Source organism: Cyprinus carpio, unplaced genomic scaffold (genome assembly GCF_018340385.1).
Source record: "Cyprinus carpio isolate SPL01 unplaced genomic scaffold, ASM1834038v1 S000006759, whole genome shotgun sequence".
Classification (NCBI taxonomy): Eukaryota; Metazoa; Chordata; class Actinopteri; order Cypriniformes; family Cyprinidae; genus Cyprinus; species Cyprinus carpio.
The window spans coordinates 484,796-504,529 of record NW_024879356.1 but is presented as its reverse complement, the minus strand read 5'-3'; the positions used below and the strand labels follow the sequence as shown (position 1 = coordinate 504,529).

At 32.9% G+C, this 19,734-nt stretch overlaps 1 protein-coding gene across 1 annotated transcript; it reads right to left on the bottom strand.

The window, feature by feature from the left end:
• Nucleotides 1–3,302: 3,302 nt before the first annotated feature.
• On the bottom strand, nucleotides 3,303–19,439 carry LOC109044941 (proteoglycan 4-like). Its single transcript, XM_042755953.1, has 24 exons — nucleotides 19,392–19,439; nucleotides 17,456–17,561; nucleotides 15,232–15,288; nucleotides 13,542–13,637; nucleotides 12,536–12,562; nucleotides 11,632–11,658; nucleotides 10,957–11,001; nucleotides 10,774–10,818; nucleotides 10,601–10,645; nucleotides 9,954–10,010; nucleotides 9,756–9,809; nucleotides 9,590–9,637; nucleotides 9,416–9,466; nucleotides 9,275–9,322; nucleotides 9,144–9,191; nucleotides 8,913–8,960; nucleotides 8,785–8,820; nucleotides 8,661–8,708; nucleotides 8,303–8,350; nucleotides 7,620–7,658; nucleotides 6,910–6,963; nucleotides 6,235–6,279; nucleotides 5,576–5,605; nucleotides 3,303–3,644 (listed from the first exon to the last, which is right to left on the bottom strand). Exons 1-24 carry the CDS (start codon nucleotides 19,437–19,439, stop codon nucleotides 3,550–3,552), a joined length of 1,245 nt encoding a protein of 414 aa, XP_042611887.1. The 3' UTR covers nucleotides 3,303–3,549.
• Nucleotides 19,440–19,734: the final 295 nt, after the last annotated feature.

Below are 19,734 nucleotides of genomic sequence, written 5' to 3'. Positions count from 1 at the left end.
CGAATAGCAAACACATTCAAAAAAAAAAAAAACTGTAAGAACAACCTCTATCACCTCTTAATATAAAGTGTTAAGCCCTAAACATGAATTTTATACATCTATAATAGTGCGCAAAGCCTTCTGAGAATCAGCAGTTGAGGTTCCACCTCGTAAACATTGCATTCTCGCTGTAAACTGACAGTGATTTTTCTCAAAGTCAATCAAAAATGTTGTCTATTTTATGCATGTTTCAGAGAGTGTCATTGATATTCATATTGTTCATTCATATATATGTTTTAGGAATATCTACAGTACAGTTGACTTCCTCTCTGCTCTGTGTAGGAAGCTGCATGTTGTAACTTCAAAGTGAGATTATTTCTCTGGCCTACTTCTCTGTTCAAAGTCAAGCAGTAACAGCTAACTGTCTCACTATGTCCTGATTAAAGAGAAACAGCCTTCTGCTGCAGACACTACAGTATAAACATTATACAGTCTTTCTATTGCCATCTGTATCCCATATGCACAGCGGCCGGCTGTTCACTCTCGTTCTTGTCATTTTGATTTTTTTTTTCCACTGCAGTGGATTATGAGAATACAGGACATATAGGTCATTCTGATCTTTAAGTTACTGAAAATAAAGATCAATGTGTTCTTGAATAAGACAAAGTATTTCTGGTTCAAATTGTCATACCCGCAATATTTGCACTGAACGGTGCAATATGTTACAGGAACAAGAATGGACAGTGACCTCAGATCACCATCTTGAAAATCACTGTTGGTCAAAGTAAAGTCAAATATTATACACATACATCTGTTTTATTATTTTACAGTAAATCCACACAGTTTGATGTCTGTCTAGGCCAGAGGTCTTCAACAGTGGCACTGGAAGGGATCTGCCAATTATTGTCAATGCCAAGCTACTTTTTAGTGAAATAAGTAAAAATGTGGTTAACAAAATCAAGATGAATATTTAATTCTCCCACTCACATTAAAATATTAAGCAAATTTAAAATAATGTACAAGAAAATGACTCTGTATATAAATAATGATTATAAATAATTTTTAAGAGCACTGTATTACATCGCCATGCATCATAATTGATGAATGAAATACAATACTTGTTTCTTACTAATTTTGGGGTGCTGATCAAAAATAGTGCCTATTTGATTTAGCACTTTTTTAAGTTTAGAATTATGGCCAATAAAATGTAAACATGACCAGATGTTTTCAGCTACATCTATTGGTGTTTTACTACATCCAAACAGTGTCAGAAAAAAGATATATTTTGTGAGAAAAAATCAAATTTTTGAATACTTCTTTTTTTGACATTTGACTGCTTCTGTTATTTTGATAAATACATTAATTCTGTAAAAACTGTACATGAAGAAAAATGAACTCAGCATCATCAGTAATATTAGGCCTTTTTTTGCAAATCAGCAGATTTTTCCCCTCTCCGAGACACAGGGCTGTGTAATAATTACTTCATGGCTCTTCCAGCAAAATTAATACAAAAACATTAACATTTCTATTATATTTAAATCCAAGGCCAGGTCTAAAATGCAGCTAATTTGTGGATCTGCAAAGGGTTTGGTTTGAAAAAGGTTGAAGACCGCTGATCTAGGAAAACAGAGAAAACATGCGGGACAAACACTGTAAAACACTGTATTTACTGTATACTTTACACAGGTAGCACAATTGCTTTGATTTTACATATTCATACACTATTCAATTCACTACCATAAATCTAATAACCTCCAATAAGGGGTTTCAATTAACTAAAGAGATACTCAAGAAAAGTCTCAGTCAAGTAAAATGAAAGCCTTTCGTTATTTAGAGGCTGTAGGCTTTTGTGCGCCTTCATTTCTTAATGTCTCTTTCAATTCTATAAGCATGCAAGCTCTTTTCATTGGTTAAGATAGAAATCGGATTCGGTCCAAATGGCGTCCTCCTGTTTTCTAATGGCCATGCATACAAATGCAGAGAGATCGCAGACCCTGCTAGAACCCAGACACACTACACATAATCTTATTAACAGTGAGTCAAAGGAAATGGCCTGGGCCAAAAGATAAGGCCCTTAGTGAATGTGTGCTGTTAGATTTCTTTCCGTAATGGGATCATATACTCTGACATAGAAAAATAAATATCTAAATATTTAGAGCAACACTTAAATTATTTAACCAGTTTGAAATTTGCTTCACTGCGGAGTAGTCTTATGTACAATAAGAAAAAAACAACAACATCAGAATCTTCCCTGCAAAAAAATGTAAACAGATGATTTAAGATCTCAAAGAAATAAAAAAGAAAATCTACCCAGTAACACAACATTTCTTTGGCAGGTGTTTATGCATTAAATTTATTTCAAAATGTATATTATAATTTATTTATATCTCTTTTTTTTTTTTTTGTCAAAATTGAGAAAGTGGTTGGATTCAAAAATCACTTATGAAAGAATGGAGAGCATCCACTGAGAAATCAGGGACCTCCGCTCATTATTTGTTAAAGTTTCTGATGGTTTAGGAAGATGGCTCTTGAGAGCCCAGCAGCACTATGTTTTTATAGCAGTTCATAAGCAGTTTGCACCTGCCAGGGCCGGACGGGGTCTGTCATCCACTTACTGTCCAGCTGCACGGGCTTTCTGCTGCAGTAATGCGGCCCTCTGCTCCATCATGGCTCTCATCATGGTTGGGTTAATAGCTGGACTCATAGCAGGGGACATGGGCCGGAGTGGATACTGGCTGGATTTTGAACTCATTAAAACACACTGGAAGTACGGCATCTAACACAAAACACAAATCACTAATCAAAACAAAAAATAAAATTTAAAAAAAAAAAAAAAAAAAAAAAAAAATTTAAAAATTAAGCCTGATCAAATGTTTACTTGTAAAAGCACATGTATACATTTGTAATATCAAAAAAAAAAAAAAAAGTTGAGTTTTATAAAATAAAATAAACAAATAAAAAAGTAAGATAAGATAAAAAAACTGTAATATCAAAAAAGAGATTCGTTTTTTGTATAATATTTATTATGATAAAAACTATTAATTATTATATAAAAATATTTTCATATTTACACACACATACATACATGCATAATAAATAAATAAATAAATACACAAACTCCAGGTTAAAAATATATATATATATATATTTTTTTAAAATAACTGAAAGCTATTGTGTCACTGTTTATATAAAGTTGTACTTGGGGTTTTTACAGCAACAGGGTACATGCTGAAGATTTCTGTAGCCAAAAAACAAACAATTACCAGTTCTAAAAATACACTGATTTATTGTGATATTAAAAATGTGTTTAGTTAAATTTTTGTCCTGTATTTTTATAATTGAAAACGATTCAATATTATATAGAGAGTATTTATTATTGTATTAAAATATGCCATATGACTAAGTAAACAGATCACAAAATCCAAGTTCAAACAAACAAACAGAAAATAGCAATATTGCTTCTAATGTTGTGCTTTAGGTTTGTCCGGTAACGGATTACAGTCTATGCAAAATTGCATACTGCACTGTAACATAATGATGTACAGTGTCTACAATTCTGTCACAAAACTACTATAATGCAATGTTTGGTGTTAAGTTCAGCAGAATTAGATTAACTTTACCTGGCTTTTTGCCTTCTGTGACATTTTCCTCTGGTTTCAGATCTTCTAATTGAAATAGAGAGAGAAATTAAAAAATGGACTATAGTGCTGCAGACGCAAATCTTTAAATGACAGGGCAAGGACTTTCAGTTTAGTACAGAAATCTGTTAATGTGACATTTAGTTATCAGGGTTGTTATGAGGTGAGATGACAAAGCTCAGTTCTCAGAGGAATGATTTTTACATGCAGCAGACCACGATATCTCCAAATACCCACTGAGGCAGAGGTGAAGACTTGAATTTTAAAGTAATGGTGACCTTCAAAAGTTACTTTAAATGGATAAAAACCAGGCTTGCGAATAAAGTCACTTGAGACCTTGGTGGGATTTCATATCTTTAAACTTACAAGGAGAAACATATTTTTATATAAAAATTTCTTGGTCAATTATAGCATAAGAAATTGTCACCTGAAGAATAAGCGTCACTAAAATAACATAAAAGTTGCATTCGCAGGTGAACTGAGGGGACTGTCCTGATCAAAGCAATTTGCTTTCGCATGATGCATTACATGCAGAAGAAATCAGAAAATAGACATAAAAACTAAGGAGGAAATTCAGACTGAACTGTGCCTAAAGACAACATGTCCGATTGTTGGCCAGATTAACATAATCGGTTTTCATAATCATCCAATTTTGTCCTGTTTTCCAATAAAAATATCTGTATTTCCTGAACCCTTTTAAAGTCTGACATATGAAATAAAATTATTGAGCCTTCTGAAAAAATATTATTATTGTTTTTGTTTTTTTTCACATTTATGTATTGTTGTTGTTGAGTTGAGTATCATATTTGATACATCAAGCTTTTATGGTTCATCTACCATAATATAGTAGAATATGGAGCTCATATACCGTACATACACATGAAAAGGGAAAAGGTGCTTTTATTCAGAGGCACAAACTGATCAAAAATGTGCAATTTGGTGCAGTTGCTGATATTTATACAGCCAAAAAGTAAGTTGAAATTCTAATAGCTTGTAATGTAAAAAAAACGAGATCTGTCAATATATCTCCCCGAAATTGTCTAAGATCATATTTAAATGCTTAATTTATGATAAAAGCTTTGTAGTTTTTTGTGTATTATTCTTTTATTTTATTGTGTTTTTTTTGTTTGTTTTGTTTTTACACATAATGCAATGCAATGCAATGATAACTGAGAGATGAACAAAAAAAACATTCTTCAAAAGCTTGATGTATCATATTCGATACTCATATTTTAGAATGAATTTCTTAATATATGATGTGTGGATAATCAAGTAAACCTAAGCTGCTTTAATCAAGTTAATATTCACCTTGAAACAGTAACAATATAATAGTGATTCTTATGTGTACTTCCTAAAAACTGAAGTGGCACAATGGTTTGGAAATTTGACCTCCAGTCTCTAACAAGCAATTGAAGCGATTTGTGTTGTTACAAAAAGTAGGCAGGCATTACAGTAGAAGAATGACATTAGTAGTTCACACAGGGCCAACCAGCAAGCAGCATTAGTGTATTAATAGCTGCATTAAATTTGCAATTTCACTAATGCTGTTTAAAAATAGTTTAATCTCTCTGCTTTGAGTGGGAACCTTTAATAGTAACAATGTGGTTCATTTGATTTCCAGTGAATTGTTGCAGCTCAGATATTGGAACGGTGAAGTTAATACATCCGGTGAATAGGGAATTGTACCTCAGAGTTGCCTGGAAGTTTTTGAAGCTCTCCCAATTTCTACAATATGCAGGTACGCATGATCACTATGAATGCTAAGCAATGCATTTCTAAATGTAGTCTGCAGATGTTTTTAAACTGCTTACATAAATGCATGCATTTGATTATTGCTTCTGAATGACTAGGTATAGCATTACTGTATATGAAGCAAACAGGCTACATTTAAACTCAAAAAGTAGCTTCACACCATACTCTTCCACACCTCATGGGTTTCAAAAAATATCTGAACTTACTTGCTGGTGCTGGTGCCTCGGCTGCTTTCTCTGAAGGCAGAAATTTGAGGACAGAATTGTGGTTAGCAAAGATTAACCTGAAAGTGCTCTGTTCCAAAACCTAAATAGATGTCTTGCTGTCTTATTAGGCAGCATTCTAACTGAAATAGGACCTCAGAAGTGACTAATGTGATACACTCTACATATGCAGGGTGGCACACAAATAGCGCTCCACATGAAAGTGACTAACAAACTGATTCCAACAGAGTTTGCCATTAACACATTGCTAAGCTAACAATGCAGTACTTCTAAAAAGATAAAAGATAAATATGAGATTTTTTTTCAACTCTTCTCTGTATTAACTGAAATATATTTATAAACCACTTTTCCACTAAGCTTTATTCTGAGATTGCTTTCTCTATTTCACTGCACTACATAGACTAAGGTTATTAGTTTATATATTAGTTAAATTTAATATGCAGTTCAAATTCATAAATCTTAAATTTAGGCCTAAATATTTTGTGTTGTTTTTGTAAAATAAACTCTTATTTTCAGTAAATATTTACTCACCCTTATGAGGGTAAATAAATAATGATAGATTTTCTTTTTTTTTTTAATTTTTGGATGTCTAAATAGTCAGCACACTAGTTTTTAAAACAGAGGTATTGACTGCTTCATACCTTTTGTTTCTTCTGCCGTTTTCTTCTCATCTGGAACAGGTTTTCCTGGAGGTGAAGGAAAACAGTACTTGTCATTTTTTCTTTCATTCTCCCATAATTTCACATTTACACAATGTGTGAATGTTACACCTTTGTAATTGCACTTCAAGTATCCATGCTAAGTCTTATAATCAAGTTTGAAATCAGAGTTATTTCTATTCTTTAGGTGTCAGGAACACATGCTCTGCTATGTGATTATATAGTCATGGAGCAGAACATGAAAGGTGCACTTCCTGTCATAAAAAATGAAAAATTCTGACATGACTTCATCTGAAGTTAAATAACTTGACAGATCCAATTTTCCTGTGCCAACTTTTAATATTTATTTTTTTGCTTGATCCACCTTACAATCATCCATGCAGCAAGTTGTTTGTATTTTTTAGAAAAAAAACAAAGAAAACATGTACCAGTGTTCACAACACAAAGCATCCATTGGAAATTAATATTAAAACAATTCCTCAATATTTTGCCACGCTTGTCTGTTTCGTCCTGTGAGTCGTTAAGTATAAAATTCGGAAACTTTAGATTCAGTTTTAGGCTTGTTAGCAATGGAAATCAAATGTATTTTCCTCTGTTTGGGGGCGGGGGGGTATTCAAAGATACAGAGATGCTGTTAAAATAATCATTACAACTTACCCACAACTTTAATAGCTTGTTTGGCTTTTGGTGTTGATGCGGCCTTTTTCTTGACTATTGATCAAACATAATCAAACCTATTAGAATGATGCTACAGTATACATTATAACACAGCATACAGTGTATGTTTTAAAGAACACTTTATTTAGCCTACTTTTAGTCAAACTTGTTGATTACACTAAACAGGAATTGCTAGCTCTTGCAGTATTTGATGTGTTAGTCTTTTGAAGATGTCAATGAACTAAAGAAGTTAAAAGCACATAAATATTGTATGCTGGTTTTCTGTCAAGAAGTCAAGGCGTATTGCATGCAATAATTATAGTCCATTAGCAATCAAAAACACAATGACCTACCTATTGCTCAAAATCAAATGTAGTTGTTTGGAGGATTACTGATTGAAAAATCCACTAGGACAAGCTGTCTTCAACACATTCATACTTATTATTACTAATTTTACAAATTTTAAGTTAGCCCTCTTTAACGTCTTTATAAAAACAGGAGATTCAAAAATTCAAACAGTATTTTTTTTAACAATATATTATATTTTTTATTTTAGATTAATATTTATAAATTCGTTTATTTATTTATTAAATGTTGTCAGATAAGTTCAGATGAGTTTAATATTCAGTAGGGGGTTGTTCAAACCCCTGACCCTTAGGTTTGAGCAATAGTAAAACTTTAATTGCAAACAGTACTTTAAAGTTACCTACCCTCTGCTTTGGGCTTCACTTCCTTTATAGCTTTCTCTTCCGATCCGATTTAGTGACCCCCCAAAAAAAAATATTATATATATTAGTATAGAGATATTTGATTAATTATGAACTAATAAAATAAATTACAAGTAATATTTATCAATATCCATACTTTCTTTAAGAAACAGTGTTTCATAAGACTGGATTTCATTTGACTTTTGAACCATACAACAACAAATCATTTTCAATTCACACAAATCTAGAAGCTTTTGTAAGCAATAGATCGAAAAGTACAGGAAAGGAGCAATGTGCAATTCAACTAAAGGTATAACAAGAATAGCAGAAACCACTACATTTACTCTCAGCAAAACTCTGACCAACACTTAAAAAAAACAACAACAACAAAAAAAACCCCCAGCATGGCAGAACATTTAATGATATTGCCACGGGGCAGGTAACAGGCACTTGCCTATAGAAGCAAGACAAATATCATCCAGTGTGAAATATTTATAGCTGTTACCAATTTCCAAACACCCAGTTTAGGATACAGTTGAAGCTCTTTCTGTGAGTATTAAAGGAACTTATACAAAATAATATTACAAGGATTAAGACTTCTTCCTTCTTTCATAACTTTAAGCTTTTGAGTAAGAAAACGCTATACATTTAAGCTATAAATATGTGTGTACTGTGCAGTAGGTTACCTTTACGTGAGGTTGTTGTTACTCTTGCCACCTTTGTTACTGCTGGATCTAGTGAGAAAAAAAGATAAGAATAAATATTCAAGATTCAAGATTCCTGGATGCCAAACAACCAGATTGGTGGTACTGGTCTTAACCAAATAAAAGGAATCAAAATAAAAGGAAATCAAAAACAAGTATCTCATCAGTTCTTGACAATTATATTTATTCTCTGATTATTTTATAATGAAGCATCTGTATCACTTTATTTCACAGGTAAACACAGGAGAATTTATGATGGAATAAATAAATAAATGGATGAATGCATGAAATATAATATTACATTATGTGTATACAATATATATGCCACAATAAAATGTACCTTTCTTAGTAGAGGTAGGTTTTGCCTTTTCTTTAGTGATCACTCGCTCTGTAAAAGAGGAAATAATAAGCTACTGCTCATTAATATAAAACTACTGCAAAGTCAGTTCCTGAACCATAATTACCTGTCCTTTTAGACCTCTCTTTCACAGCGATTGGCCCTAAATCATAAAAAAAAAAAAAAAAGATTTATTTAATGAGAAAATAGATCTAAAATTTAAATTTAGCCATAATTTTTTTCTATTATCCTTACCTTTCTTTGCCACTGCAGGTTTTACTTTGGCTTTAGTAACTGTGGGCTCTGAACACACACCGTACAAATGTACAAAAATGAAATATAAATGCACAAACTCAAATCCACACATACAAAATATATAACAATGTTGTTATAATAATGAAAAACACTAAGTAAAGCATCTTCTCCAACATGATTAGTGGTACTATAAACTCACATACTGCCTTTTAATTTTAAATCGGATCTCACCCTTCTTCGCAGGACCTGCTTTGGCTTTTTCTTTTGCCGCAGCTGGTTCTGAAATTGGAGGTGAAAGGTTATTACTTGCTTCGGGTCTGTTAACATAACTAGAAAAATATCATACATTCTTACTACTATACCTTTCTTTTTAGTGGCTTGTTTTGGCTTTGCCTTAGCAGGTTCTGGTTCTAGCAAAGGGAACATTACATCAGATTTCTTTTAAAAAATAGTAAATTATTATCATATAGAATTAAATCTCAAATATATTTAGCAATAAACACCTTTCAGTAAAGTAGGAGCTTGATGAGTTGTTAAAATCGGAACTTCTGATTCTGAAAAACACAATGAAAATGGTGGTGTTAGAAACTATTAATTCTTAATATTTTTGCCATTGATAGCCACATAATTTAATTAGTTATAATACTGTAAGAATGCATTAAAATAGTTTTGGATACCTGGAATAGCCGATGGTGGTAATGGGCTACTTGTTACTATATGATGCACTGTAAGATAAAAGATTAAGTACATTTCAGGGCATTAAAGAACATTTGAAGTATGTTTACAAGCGTTTTATGTAAAGCACGTTGAGTTACAGTAATTGTAGGTGGCTGCTTTACTCACCATACCAGCCAGGTGGCGCTGGGCAGTACACAGGTGTTGGTCGGCACATAGGAACTGTTTCACCAGGTTGTAAAAAGAAAGATTCAGAGTTACAACAGACTGATTGTAGATTGCGTGTTACTGCTGCTGTCTTTTTGCATTATGTGAATGTAACGCAATGTAATATTAAAAAGTCACAAGGCTATGAGTTGCACTCACGATCCTGTATTGGAGCTGGAGCAGCTGACACTTCCATGTCCTCTGAGGCTCGAGATCCTGTTATTAGGAGAAGGGAAAGCACCGCTGTCATATAGTTATATCAAACGGAATTTCAAATTTGCCATCAACAGTTATAATTAAAAATGAAAAATCTGTCATCATTCACTCATTGATCAAAACCTGTATAATTTCTTTCTTCTGTAGAACACAAAAGAAGATGTCAAGCAGGATGTTCATGCTGTGCCCAGTATCTTAAATCATATTTTCATAAGTTGTTTGCCACTCAAAATCCTCCTCTCCATGGTAGTTTGAATTTGTGTGATTTGAATATGTGCATATTTAATTTTTCAGATTTGGAATCTTTGATTTGGACTTGGATCTTTGGATTTGGAATATCGCTCACAATTTATATGTACCACTTTTTATGGTGCTTTTTTTTTTGTAATTTTTAGAGCTTGATAGTCTCTCATTGCCATTCATGTACATTATGTGGAAAAGAGTGTGTGAACATTCAGCAAAGTATCTTCTTTGAAGAAAGAAAGTCACATGAGTTAGCGACATGAGGGTGAATATGATGGCAGAACTTTAATTTATGGATGAACTATCCCTTTAAAGAAGTAAAGTATGATCAGATCATGTGGATTTACTTCTCGTTTTGGGTATGTTGACAGCCGCTGCCTTTGCTTTTGGAGCTGTGAAGCAGAGAGCAAATTAAATTCTGCAATATTCATCGCTATGATTATAAAAATCATTTGAAACAAGTCTTTCAGGGTATGATGATATAAAAAAGCAGGCACACATTGTGATTTTTCTTTTTTACCTTTCTTTGCTTTTTCTAGTCTTGTTCTTCTTGGAGCCTCTTTTTCTGATGAGCAAATGTCAGTGAGGAGGTGAAAAAAAAAGACTTCAGTACAATATTCTTCCACAAACAAATGCCTATCTATATTTAATATTCTGATCTGAGTAAAAAATAATAACTTTGATGTAAAGAGTGCTACTGCACCTTTTCTCTGTTTAAGCAGGGGTTCCCTTCTCTTAGTCTCTGCTTCTGGATAAAGAAAACATATTAAACAATATAAAATGAGCTTTCAGATCAAAACATGTATGATTAGCTTCAGATTTGTTCAGCTGAAAATTAATTTTCAAACTTTACAGTATTTGCTGGCATATTGAGAACATTGTGTCAAATGCACCATAAAGGACATTTAATTGGAAACGTATATTTTTTCATTTTTATAACTGTGGAAATAAACCAATTGAATTTGAATTTAGGAATAAATGTTAATTTTCCTAAAGTGAAAAAAATGGCATGAAATGTCCCCTAATGCTGTTTGCTCACAATCTATATCTATCTATCTATCTATCTATATATATACTGTATATATATATACTGTATATGTACACATACACACACATAAGAACACAACAAAATGACTAAAACTTTAGCTAAAAATAAAATTGAAAATATATATCTATCTATCTATCTATATTGCATTATTAATTACATTTATTTAACCATCTTTTAAAGCATATAAATACACTTAACAATAGATTAGTCTACTGCTTCTAGTTTTGCACAGGCTTTTTGAGCTGTACTGCTAAAGCAAGCAGTTTGCTGTAGATATTGGCAGTTGCCTTGAGCTAAAGCTTTAATCAAACAAAACAATGCATCACATACTCTTGTGCTCAAGGGTGACTCTTTTAGCTGTGAAATGAAAAACATGAACAAAGACTTGAATCAGACCAAACTGCTTCGTTTAAAAAGAGAGTAGAAAACTGTCTGCAGCAATAGGTCACTTCATGATGACTAAATCACTGAAAGCCTGCTAAACACTGATGATGAAAACAGTCTTTGCTAGATCTATACACATCTGATGTTGCAATATATTATACTACTCTGCAAATTAGCAAATTAAAGAAGAAATAATACTTATGTCCTAAAGTATTCCTAAGAATCTGGGTTTCGTTTAGAAAAAAAAATAATAATAATAAATAAAAATAAATAAAAAAGATATACAGATATGCACCAGGGGGCACTATTGTGTTTGTCAAAGCTATTGGATATAAGAAAAAAATGCAGCTGTTTTACTGATATAAGATCCTTTAGTGATATCCTCTAAAACCAGTTACTGTATTATTATAGGTCATAGATGAAATCATATCATTTTCATTCATTTAAAATTAAGCTTTCAAAGCTATAGGCCTAGATAAACAAAAGTAGACAAACTAACAGGCCATATTGTCTCTAAAATACAAGTTGCATGTTATAGACTTATGTTTATAGAACTGGTGTATAAAAATCTGTGGTCTCATGCTTATGATTAAATAATGTCTAAATATGTAGGTCATTACTGGAAAAGCTATTTTACTTAAACTATTTAAATGCATTGTTTTATTCAAATTATTTTAAAATCACTATATTTGCATGCCCAAGCATAATCCATGATACTCAAAGAAAACATACTTAGTTTTTTTAAGTATATATTATTAACTTCTTTTAATTGTAAATAAATAAATAAAATAAAAATGAAAATAAATAATTATTATCTGCAATAAAAACTTTTATTTTGATAACACACACCCTCTTTTCTTTACTTTATCGGGTTCAGCTGGAAAAAAAAAGAGAAAAAGGTCAATAAGTGACAATTAATGTAGCGCTTTAATTCTTAGTTCCACTAGATGGCGACTGTGAGTGAACACATTTGTCTGCATAATAATTGGAAATCTCTATACAACAATACAAACCACCAAACATGGCTTTGCTGTGCTCATTAGTGGCCAAGGTTTTGTCTAGAAATTTCAGACATGGTTAGGGAGAGAAACAAAATTTAATCTCGAAGCACAGCTTGTTTTATATATATATATATATATATATATATATATATATATATATATATATATATATATATATATATATATATATATATGATATATATATATATTGTTCTGTAAGCACAACCAAGTTAAATTGTAAAATGAATAGTATTTAGTAGAAAACACAATGATATAGGATTAAAGTAAGGAGTAAGTGTCAGCAAGAGAGCAAATATCTATGAATTTCTGTATCTGCTGATACAGAAATTACCCATATGGTCTATAAATTTCATGCTGTATGCACAATTGATAGTGTTTTGTGTGTGTGTGTGTGTGTGTGTGTGTGTGTGTGTGTGTGTGTGTGTGTGTGTGTGTGTGTGTGTGTGTGCGCGTGCATATATTGACTTCATAAATTTATAGTACATACACCTTTTCAGTCACTTCTATACCACTGATGCAAATCTGTTTTTAGGTACACACCATTCACCAATCCATGATTATATTTTTAGCATGCACTTTATTGCATGTGCAAAAAACAAAATACCTCTTGATCAGTTGTTTTTGCATGAAAAGCTCATAATATTTGTTAGAATAAATACCACAAAGATACCGGCATGTCTCTGACTAGATCTATGATTTATCCATGGGACATGGCCAGTGTGATTTCCTATTGAATGACTCTGATAAATGAAATATGCCCAGGCTTTTTTATTATTATTATCATATTTTAAAACAACATGCATGATATTGACCTTGCAAGTCAATACCAAATACCTTTTTCTTCCTTTGGTTTAGTGTCTTGGGCTTTTTGAGGCTCTTTTTGTAATACTGAATGCATACAAGGACAGGGAGAGGGCTCTTTTTGTTTGTCTGGATACAAACAAATGCAAAATAGTGAGTGTCATTATAGATTACAGTGATTAATTTCATTTCTTGCCTATTTTAGCCATCTCATATGAAACATTGGCTCTGATGTTGTGTGTGTTTTGCTGGCACACTCGGACTTACTTGTCAAAACCGCAATCAAATCAATTGCAAAACATCTATTATGATGTACATGAGCAAAAAAATTATGAAAGTGTTTAAAAAAAAGACACAGACTAATAAGAGGTGTATTAGATTAGCCTTGTTTAAATCAACACAGGATGATAAAGATCGCATTGGCAGGCAAACACACGGAGATAATGTCTTCTACAGCTTAATATATTGATGTCATTATCTTTAAAAATCATAATGTGCTTATGACATCAGAGGCCAATGCCAGATTTTATGTCCATAAATCAAAATGTTATTACCCAAAATTATTTTTTTAAAGGTGGTAGTAAATCACAGGATACAATATGACACCTTCATTATAAGTTTGGATAGCACAAATTTGTCAGAATTAATGTGACAATTTTTGATTAAATGCCACCCCATCAGTAAAGAGATTGGATTATTGTAACAAGATGGAAGCCAGCTAAAAATAAAAACAGGTTGACAACCTCGCCAACAAATGGAGATTAACAATAATGACATATCTGAGGATACTGGCTGAGAAGCAGGGAAATGTTTTTAGCGGCTGCAAGAATTCCAAGAAGTCTCTTGAATAATAATTATGTTGAAATTCAAAAAGCCAGTTTTGATTGTGTTGCTTACATGCTTGCCGGGAATTACAGGGAGGTGTCATTCAAAATGCCTTTAACCTAAAATGCTAATGCCATTTTTGATATCAGTCAACCCTGCAGCCGAGTACACGATCTGTGTTATTAAAACAGCATGCATTCTTCCTTCCTTCCACTGTTTTCTCACTGACCTTTGGTGCAGAATTTTATTAGCTAATAAAACACATTTACTCTTTTCTGATTAAGATCAACAGGGGCATTGAAAGCTGTAAGATAGGATATTATCACTATGACTTTGATTTGCCATTGAAACTTCATATATTGAATTTGTGCAGATTTCTGTATGAAATGACTTTCAGATAAATTCACTAAAGTTGTGCTGCTTTTGCGCCATTAAACCACAATCACAATCCATTCGTTGGAATAGTGCTGCTCAATGTGTTTTTAAAGTCACTGTCACTAATTTCTGAAGGAAATTAATAAAAAATAAAATAAAATTATAAAATAAAATTAAGCAAAACTATACACACTATAATTGTGTACTGACACTCTTCACTTTTTAAAAATACAATAAAAATTAAATAAAAGAAAAACTTAAATATATAAAATAAAATGTTTCTATATTTAGAGACAATAGCAGCACTTACACTGTAATTGTGTATGGTTCTTAATAAAATAAAATAAAATAAAATAAAATAAAATAAAATAAAATAAAATAAAATAAATAAATAAAATAAAATTGACTCTACTTGGGGACAAAAGTAGCATTTGCACACTGTAATTGTGTACTGACCTTTTAAATAAAATTAAATTAAATAATAATTTAGAAACAATACTCAGCACTGTAATTATGTACTGACCTTCTTTTTCAGCCTTTGCCACAGGTTTCTCTGCTTCTTTTTCTTTCACTTCCTCGGCTGCAGGTGTTTTAAGAAATAAAGCAAACAAAACAAAAGGTGAATGTTACAGCCCAGAAAGATAATAGAAAGACAAAAGACACAGACATTACACACACACACAGACACATCCACACAATGCCAACTTTGATGTTCAGATCTTTTTTGTACTTTGTTTGTGCTTTCTGTGCAGACTGTTCAACCCCATGGGTCACAATGGATCTCTTCAAGTCCCACATTTTTGCTCTCTCTCCCCTAACAACAGGCTTCTTTCTCTCGGCAGAGATTTATTCTGTTGTGTGAAACATATCTAATGATGTTCTTGATAGAGGAATGACAGAGTATCTGCTGTTTGCCTGCAGGCAGGGCCGAGATTCTCATTTTTCTGGCCTGCTCTCTGCAGTAAATGGAATGGGATGATGTTATTGCTGTAATTTTCTGCGGAGCACAACATTTTAAAGAACTAAAGTACAAAGTAGTAAAGTCAAAAACAAGTCAAATCTATTTGAGTTTACCTTGTCAATAAAACAGATCAGCAAAACAAAACCCTGTGATATATTTTACAATCAGACTGTATTGCTGGCAGTTATTTACTGAATAAAACTAAATTATACACCTTTAATACACTTTAATAAAATAAAATAAACGCACACACACACACACACACACACACACACACACACACACACACACACACACACACACACACACACATATTATTTATGATAGCACACACTGTAAACACACACAAGCACACACTGTACACTTCTACACTTTTTGTTAATAAAATAAAATAATAAACTGAATAAAAAAAGAATAAACTAAACTAAAATTAAATTAAATTAAAAAAAATATGATTATTATGATAGGGCCAAAGCAAGCATACATAATGCAGGTATTTGGTATTATTGTATTTATTTATTGAATAATACAAAATTATCCACTTTTTTTGTAAATAAAATAAAATAAAATAAAATAAAATAAAATAATGCTTTATGCCAGCACCTGAGTAGTGATCAGGGATGTGTCTGTGGAAATTTAATGAAAGCATGGCTAAAAATAAACTGATTACATTTCACTTCATAAAGGCAGCGGTCAATTTAGGATATGCATGAGCCATATTAAATTCAGTGTGCATAAATGCCCACAAACTTTGCATAAATTTGTAATCTGCTCATTGCACAAACAGCAGGAGATTGAATGCAAATCAATATGTTGCTGCAAAATCACTGTTGGTGAAAACAGACTCTCAAATAATTTTAACTAGAAAAGTACAGTTTGAATGGCACCTTGTCTAAAAGTTTATCAGCTAAAACTTGCAATGGTTTCTAAAGGTGCTCTTGAATGGACAGCATAATGAGCTTTCCTCCTTTACCAAATGTATTTGAACCTCTCTGTGTAAGTATCAGTTCTCTATGTATTCCTGTGGCACCGTGTGTATGTCAGTGCGTTACACTGTTGTCTCTGCAGGCACAAGCACACCTCATTCTGCTGTTCCCAGACAGAAGCCGCAGCAGTCAGTCCTCTGAACTCATCTGAGCTCTGTGTCTGTGATTCTGCTGTGTCATACACTGTCTCAGAGCAGGATTAGATTTCCATCTCGCAATACACACATGGTTTTATCCCCAGTCTCCTCTCCAGATTTTAATCTGATACCCGGTAGGATCCTTTGCCCTCAGGAGGAATTCAGTAAAATTCTAGTTCAACACCATATCGATAAATCAAATAACAAGAATAATTGGAAAGGGAGGAATACATCTCAGAGGAGAAAATCATATTATAGAGATCTTTGTGCTTCTTGTGCTTTTATTTAATGTTAATTTTAACATGGCCGAGGTTATACACTTTTTTTGCATTATTAAAAATTTTTGTGGTGTTCCGCCAGATAGGCTGATGCTGGTCAGCTTCCAAAGGAGCCATAAGGAAGTCTTTGGAGATCAAAGTTTTGAGGCCTGAAGGTCTGCTCAACCCTCACATACACACACACACACACACACACACACACACACACACACATACACATGCCCTCTTCTCCTGCTTCCACCATCATCAGGCTTGTTGTAGAACACCACTCCTCCACAGTCAATAACCTTGGAGCTCATTAGTGTTGGCATAATTTTCTCATTTTAATCCCGATTCATTTTATATGCTTCATGCAAGTAAACTGTTGCTATGTTTGGTACTATACCTTTAGGGATCAGTTCTGGTTTTGGTGCTTTTTCTGCAATTTCCACTTTCTCTGCGCTTTCATCCTTTTCATCTTTCTCCTCTTCTTTCAGGGTTCTTATGTCTTTGAATAAACAAGCAACATATTTATAAGGCTCGCCGGATAGTCTTTTAAACTTTAAGTACCAGTAACAATTTCTTTTCCTTTGACCTGTTATACTTGAATGCTGCCAAGCGATATTGGGAGAAGCTATTTTTTTTTTTTTTTTTTTTTTACATTGTTGGTTGCTAGATTGCATTAGCATTTGACAAAGAGATATGATCAGATTTAATTTACATACATAACTTTTTTTTTTCAATTATTCTATTGAGACATGATCATTCAGACTTCATTAGCAACATCAGCGGCGAGAGTTAGGAGCTGAACAGGTGGTTTAGCTTTGCTGCAAGTTAATTTAGCAAGTCAGCTACATAATGTTTAGCAAGTAAAGTCAAGCTGCCTCTATGTTTAACTACCATTAGTAAAAAAAGCAAAAGGTATAATCCAGTATACACATAAAACTTAACCAACTAGCTTTAGGTGGCTGCTGCTACTAAGACAATGATCATGACCACTAATTCTAACTTTTTTAATCGTCTAAACTACCCTTAATAACCTATTTTGATCTTGCTCTCATTTGAAGTGCAGCTTCATTTTTGCTTCCACCCAGTGTTTGCCTCCCGTGATCATCCAGAACTTGAGTGCCGCTTGAACTGAACCCATTTGGAGACAAGCTTGTTTGGGTGACAGCTTACTTGAAAGCAGTCTCTCCCATGATTCTAAACCGTTTCACTGGCCGCTGAGCAGGCAATGCACCAGCTGCTGTTCTTTGATCCACCCAGCATTGAATGAGACTTCAATCACAAACTCAAATGGGGTCCTTTCCTACCAGCATATTTGGATATGGTTGCAAACTTTGCCTAAACTATTTTTTGTGTGATAGCAATGCCTAAATGAATTGAAGTGTTTTGTGTTAAAATCTATAAAACCTACAGGCAGTACATTTGAGTTTTTATACGTTACAGATTTATAAAGAATTCCAACTTTCAGTTCTTATATGGTTTCCTAACAGTTCCTGTCTTTTGGTACTTTTAAGGAATAAATAAATGCATAAATAAAATCCAATAAATGGCTTTAAACGTATAATAAAACAATAAAACGTAAACAAACAGAATGTGTTAAAATATTTAATTCATTATATTATATAATACTAATGACAAAATGCAATAAATTTACCAAAAAGTGTTGACGTATTAGAGTAATTTGCTCTGGAATCAGATTAAAATTGGTTTGCGTTAAAATGCTTTTGATTCATTAGAAAGAATTAGGTGTGATTCATTCCAGAATCGGACTACACTAGTAGCACTAGTGTAAGAAACCGACTCAGAGTCACTCCATTGAAAGAAATCATACATAGGTTGGGTTGTATGTGTTTCATTCACTAAAAATAACCGTTTCAGAGTGATTCATTTGGGAATCTGACTATACTAGTCGCGCTCTGTTTTTGGTTCACAAAAAAGAATAAGACTCTGAGTCATAACTTCGGAAATCAGACAGATACACTGGTCACACGCTGTAGATTTTTGATTCACTAAAAACGGACCAGTTAATAAAAGTTGTTTGGGAGTCAGGACTACACTGGTTATGCTGGTCATTTCACAAGATGTAGATTCAGTGACGGTGCTGCAGAAACTACTGAATAAGTCCAGGAAAACTCTGCAACAATATTTTATTGTTACCCTGATGAATCAGCAGAAGAATGATGGGTTCCAAAAAATTTTTTTCTTTTTCATTACTGGCTATATTATTTTGACATGGTCACATTAAAAAGATTCGCAAAAAAACAAACAAATAAAACAAAACAAAAATGTACTGTATCTTTTAGAGTCAAAAAAACAAATAATCTTGGTACCGGTTTCTCAGCGTGAAGAGCCATCATCTTCATCAGCCACCACTGTTGTCTCATCTCCACATGGTTCCGGAACTAACTACAGTGTTGTTTACTATAATAGCATCATCACCTTCCCATCTTCACCCTTATCTGTTCTTCTCCCTCCTCTTTTTCCCTCCTGCTCTTCCTTATCTGCAACATTCATCAGCTAGCTCAGGCTTCTCAATAACCACCCTCACCCTCACTTGTTATATCTTTTCAGAATCAGCGTCTTTTAGTCCAGCACCAGTCTCATCTTTAAGACTGTCTTCTGTTACCTCACCATGATCCTCAGCTAGATCTTTTGCTATCTTATCATCATGGTCATCTA